Source organism: Lagenorhynchus albirostris, chromosome 8 (assembly GCF_949774975.1).
Source record: "Lagenorhynchus albirostris chromosome 8, mLagAlb1.1, whole genome shotgun sequence".
Taxonomy (NCBI): domain Eukaryota; kingdom Metazoa; phylum Chordata; class Mammalia; order Artiodactyla; family Delphinidae; genus Lagenorhynchus; species Lagenorhynchus albirostris.
This window is the reverse complement of record NC_083102.1, coordinates 15002469-15008468: the sequence shown is the minus strand read 5'-3', so window position 1 is coordinate 15008468 and position 6000 is coordinate 15002469. Positions and strand designations below refer to the sequence as shown.

At 45.5% G+C, this 6000-nt stretch overlaps 1 protein-coding gene across 3 annotated transcripts in view; it reads left to right on the top strand.

Annotated features, from left to right (window-relative positions):
• The first annotated feature begins 1021 nt into the window (after positions 1 to 1021).
• The window catches only part of TRIM24 (tripartite motif containing 24), a 93417-nt gene continuing 88438 nt past the window's right edge, over positions 1022 to 6000 (top strand). For 2 of the 3 annotated variants that reach the window (XM_060156585.1, XM_060156584.1), the window contains exon 1: positions 1025 to 1662. In XM_060156585.1, coding sequence (XP_060012568.1) covers positions 1299 to 1662 — 364 coding nt within the window. In that variant the 5' untranslated portion in view covers positions 1025 to 1298. Of the gene's footprint in view, positions 1663 to 6000 lie in introns of all 3 variants that reach the window. The other variant, XM_060156586.1, reaches the window with a different exon arrangement.

The window sequence follows — 6000 nt, the reverse complement described above, 5'->3', positions numbered from 1 at the left end:
CCGCGGCATGTGGGATCTTCCCAGACCGGGGCACGAACCCGTGTCCCCTACATCGGCAGGCGGACTCTCAACCACTGCGCCACCAGGGAAGCCCCCTTTGGCCATTTTTAGAGTGAAAATATGTGTAACTTCTGATATAAGTGTGGGGTGGGGTTGGGGGGATGAAAAAGAATATTTTAGAATTATTTGGCTATCAGTATTGACATTTGTTTCTATTTCTTGTAATGATGCCATGTTTATGCAATAAAACACTTTCAAACAATCTTTATATATTAACTCCTTGGAAAATAAACCATTTTTATTCACTTAAAAAGCAAATCACTGACTTTAAAAATTAATTTCACCTTTTTCATTGGGGAAACCCTTTAAAAATTCCCGACTTGCAAGAGAACCTCCCCTCTTACTCTTCATGCTCGCAACTCATCATAGAGATGAGTAAATTCAGGTGGCAAAATCCATGCCTCCTCCACAACATCTTTTCTACACAACATTTTCCCGTTTTTCAAAATTCTTTCCTTTGCTTTTCACTCTCTCCACTTCGTCATCCTTCTACCCTCCCACCATATTTATTCCTCCTACAGGTCCCCTGTCTGCAGTAGTAAAATGAGTTTTTCGTAGCAGTTACTTAATTTACAGTGTCCGGCAGACACAGTGAAGCCCCGCCCCATAGGAGGAGCTAACACAGGCGGACCGAATTAGGTGGTCGATCGTTAACAAATGAACCCTTAATCTTTTTAGAGGAGCTAAACACACACAAAGGCCCAATCAGAGGCCGCGGTTCCAGGAGCTCGGTGGGCGGGGCGGGGCAAGCTACCTCCCACCTCCCAGCCTCTCGCAACGGCCGTCCGAGCATCGCGGGCTTCCGCACGCCCCGCCCCCCGACCAGGCGCGGCGGCTATTGGGCGGCGCACTCCTTGCAGTCGCCTCGGTTGCTGGGAGAGGGAGGGAGGGGGCGGGGCCTGAGGTGGGTCCTGGGGCCCGAGAGAAAGGCCGGGAGGCGAGGGCGGGCTGGGGGGATTTGACGAGAGCCGCGGCGGTTGGCGAAGCGGACGGGGCGCAGCCTCTCCGGTGCGAAGAGCAGTCCCCACTGACAGATCCCCTTCTTCCGGCCGCGCCACCCGGGAGGCGGATCCCCGGGGCCTGAGGAGGCTTCCTTGGCCCTGGACTCCCTCCCTCTCCTACGAGTCACCCGGGCGGCCTGGGAGGAGAAGGAGGAGAAGGAAGTCGTCGGGGGCGGCGGCGGGCAGAGAACCCGCTCGTCTTTTCCCGGCGGCGGCGGCGGCGGCGGGGGCAGGACAATGGAGGTGGCTGTAGAGAAGGCGGCGACGGCGGCCGCGGCGGCTTCGGCGGCGGCCGCCGGGGGGCCCTCGGCTCCGCCGAGCGGGGAGAACGAGGCCGAGAGTCGGCAGGGCCCCGACTCGGAGCGCGGAGGCGAGGCGGCCCGGCTCAACCTGTTGGACACTTGCGCCGTGTGCCACCAGAACATCCAGAGCCGGGCGCCCAAGCTGCTGCCCTGCCTGCACTCCTTCTGCCAGCGCTGCCTGCCCGCGCCCCAGCGCTACCTCATGCTGCCCGCCCCCATGCTGGGCTCGGCCGAGACCCCGCCGCCCGTCCCCGCCCCCGGCTCGCCGGTCAGCGGCTCCTCGCCGTTCGCTACCCAAGGTGAGAGGCGGGTGCGGGCGCGGTAGGGGGTGGAGAGCCCGGGCAGGCCGGCGCCCTGGAGCGGCGCAGCGACCCGCTGTCATGTCGCCGCCGCCCGGGGTGCGCGGCGGGGGAGGGGCGAGGAGGGTCTGTGCTGCCGGCGGTGACATGGAGGGCCCGCGCGTTGTGCGGCGTACCGCGCGCCCCGCGAGCAACTTCCACCGGCGCTGTAGACTTGGCCGCGCTGCTGCTGCTGCTCCCCAGCATTCTCCCCCCGGGTGCATGGCCCATGCGACCCGCACTTTTGAAAACCTCTGTTGGAGTCTGCTGTAGTATCTCGGGTCCTTTGACGACTGCATCTAGTTAACCGCTGCCCTCTGCCTCCCCAAAGCTTTGTCCAGGTCCATGTGATCCTAATCATCTCGTATGTACCCATGTTATTTGAGCTGGAGAGGGGGAGGGAGGGATAAAGATGAAGTGATGGTGACTTTCTTTGATGATTGATTACAGATCGGATGCCGTCTATTTTTTGTCTTGCATGTTTTGGGTTATTTACCTTAATGAGCCCCCAGTTCTCTCCTCTCCGATGGGGACAAAGGAACTAAGAGACGGTGTTTTGTTGTCCTTCTCTTTCGGAGATTTTATTTTGAGACAGTAAATGGTAAAGAGAAACAGAACAAAGTGATTTGGGGTGCCGCATTTTCTTGTATTTTGTGGACAGCAGCTGGAAATGTTGAAGTTACTGTTCTCTTTGTGGTGTTTGTTACTGTATAATGAGACTTTTGACAGGTAGTTCCCATTGCTAACGTTAACAGGTTTGAAACAAAGTAAGCACAGTAAATTGTTTCTAGTAGAATAATTGAGGTTTTAAATGTTTATATTGCAAATATTTGAGCACCTCCGTTTAAAAAATACAAAGTGGAAATAATTCGTTTTTAATATATACTGCCTTTTTTAAAGGGACTAGTTGATTTAATTAGAGATAAAATGCAGATTAAACAGTTGAGCTAGGTCAAAGAACATATGAAATTGATGCTTTTAAATAGGTTGTAGTGTTAGATTCTTGATTTAATTATATGTTAGGAACAGTGTCTAGTTGAGAGAGACAGTTTTCCGTGGGTTTCTCTGTTTCTGCAGGTCTTACCAGGGGAGGTACTGACTGCGCTTTGTTTCTGTTTTTAAAGGATGTTTGTATAAGGAAGAGCCTTGGAAGGTAGAGATAGTGTCTTCCACCAGAGCAAAGAATAGCCATGCATGTGGTGCTGTATAATAAAGATAGATGTCACCTTCTGGAGTGAAAGGCAGGCATGCTTATTGCCCATCATAAAAGAAGAGGGTTCCCTAGGCTTAGGTTTCCTCTTCTGCAACACAACCCATTGCCTGTGCAAGCATCAGCTGCCCCTCTTCACCTTGCCAGGTGGGAACCGGGCCTCTGGAAACCAGTGCAAAAATGTTGACACTTTGGCTTATATTATTACTGGAAGTAACAAACTGCCCTTTGTATCTGACCCACAAGTCTCCTGTCTTCAACCAGCATCCGTGGAAGCTACTTTGTTAGCTTACAAGTAGGGTAAAATCTCGAATCCTTCACGCTGATTTGCTCTGCCATGGCCCACCTGTTGGAAAGTTAGTACAGGTGAAACTTAAATTTTAGTTCTTAATTTTTAGACACATTTAAGGGTTTCTTTTATTTATATTTTAAATGATCAAATGGGCCAGTAGCTAATTAGGAACTAAATTTTGCATAATTCTAGAATTAAGATGTATTGTGTGCCAGGCCATGACATTTAGATCTGAATGAATGAGAACGTGGGTAATAAAAGCTCTGATCCTCAACTCTGAGGCAAGTTTGCAATTATATAGAGTTCTCAAAATGTTCCAGTCTCCAAATATTTTTTACCTTTGTGTTTGTATTGTAAGCAAGAGTTCAGGAAAGCATTTAAATTGGAAGATAATGTTTTTGTTTTTATACTAAGAAAGAAGAAGCCTTTGTTAAATGATACTTTCACATACACCTCTAAAAAATAGTTAGGGCTATCTTCAATAAATTAAAAATAGTATCCTGAGTCTTAATAACTTGAATATTTTCTCCCTGCCTCTCTCCTTGCCAACTTATTTTAATACTAGCTGTAACAAAAGTTTAGGCAATATATTTCAGAACTACACTTGACCCTTGAACAACACAGTTTGAACTGCAAGGGTGCACTTATACACAGATTTTTTTCAATAGCAAATACTAGAGTAGTACAAGATTTGCGGTGGGTTGAATCCAAGGATGCGGAACTGGTGATAGGGAGGGCCGACTGTAAGTTATATTCGAAATTTCAGCGGCGGAAGGGTCAGCACTCCTAACCCCAAACTTGTTCAAGAATCAACTGTAAATAAATAGGGTTCATTTGATTATCTCTGTTCTTCATTCTCCTAATGAACTTGTGGGTACAGGCATCATAGGTCAAACTACCTTCAGGAGCTAAGCAAGTGATTGAGATGGAGAACTATGAGCCTGGGGTAAAATAATAGGGAATGGTGGGGAGTGAAAGGAAAGGGGAGCAAACTGTACTCAGCTGCAGCACATTGTCCTGTGACAGCGCAGGGCCAGGGTTGGAGGATATTTTATTTATTTATTTTTTTAACGAGAAGTCTGGAGTCTGGATTTTATGTCATGTTTTTCTAGTATTAGATATTGGCAAGTAATTAAAAACGCACACGCACACGCACGCACGCGCGCGCACACACACAATGTAGACCCGTTCTGTAGGCCAAACAAAACAAGTTTTGTTGAAGCCACATGTGTTGCAGTTATACTCTTAGATTTAGATAGGGGTTTTCAAATTTTAGCTCTACTAGAATCACCTGGTATGCTTGTTGAGCATCTAGATTTCTAGGCCTCTCACCCCAGAGAGCCCAGTATGTCATAGTTTTAGAGTTCTAGAGTATAATCATAAACCCTAGTTTTTGGGGGGGTTTTTTGAGTTTTTTTTAGCTCAAGCTGTATTATATTCCACAGTACAGTTGATCAAAGAGGATTCTTTAGAAAATTAAAAATTCAAGGTGTAGTGTTCTCCACAGTATCAGACCTAGTTTCCCTTTCTATTAAGTACTTTTTGCTGCTCCCTTTGTTATATCCTAAATGAACTTTATAGAAAGCAAGTCTTTTCTAACACGTATTTTTTACAAAAATCAACATAATGGTTTGACTGTTTTAAAGAAGAAACAAAGCTAATTTATAGCAACAAACATATAATTTGTAAATGCTTAGACACAATTACACTAGCCACCAAGCCTCCATTGAGAACGTTGGTTCAAACTTTTGTAAGGCTACCAGTTGGAAGGAATGAGGGTGAGTGACCACAAGCTAAAGTTGGTTTACTACCTCAGTCCCGACTTTCATTTTCTTAGTATGCAGTAATGTCCAGGAAAGAGGGAAGAGCTTAGAAAACATTTTCTTTAGGTACATATTGGTACATGAAGTCAGGAGACAAACTGATCTTGGAGAAATGTTACAACATTGTGCAATATTTTGTAGTGTGGATGTACCGTTCAGCCAAAGAGTAGCAAGCTCTAAGAGCTATTTTTAAAGAATACTGAGAGCACACTCTTGAAAGGGGTCAAGGGAGAGTAAAATGTGAGTCCATCAGTCCTCTTTATTAACTGGCAGTCTGTAAGATACAGCTATCAATTCTGGGAGCTGATTTCTTTTGGTTCTTGGAGAAAGGTATTAATCACGTTTCTAGTACAATATATAATGACAAAGGATTTAAGATTTAAGATCTGTATACAATATTCACCTGTTGATGGAAGTTACTGTTGATGGAAGTTTGGGGTTGTTATGAATAAAACAGTTATAAATACTTGTAGACAAGTCGTTATGTCAATATGTTTTCATTTCCTTGGGTAAATACTTAGAATTGGAATTCCTTGTTTGTGTCATAAGTGTATGTTTACCCTGGTGTACCATTTTGCATTCCCTCCAGCAGTGTATGAGAGTTCAAGTTAACGTCCTCACTAATTTGGGTGGTGTTAGTCTTTAATTTTACCCGTTCTAACATGTTTGAAGAGGTATCTCATGATTTTAATTTTCATTTCCCCAATGAATAATAATGGGCATCTTTTCCTGTGCTTATTGGCTATTCTTACTTATTTTTGGTAAAATTTCAGTTTAAGGCTTTTGTAGATTTTTAAAACTAGATGATTTGGCCTGTTACTGAAAAGTAAAAATTATTTATATATGTCCAGTTTCCTGGCGCTTGTCTACATACACATATTGCAGGTATTTTCTTCCACTCCTTTTGCTTGCTTGTTCATCTTCTTTTTCTTTTTTGTTTTTTTGCTGCACCATGCGGCATGTGGGATCTTAGT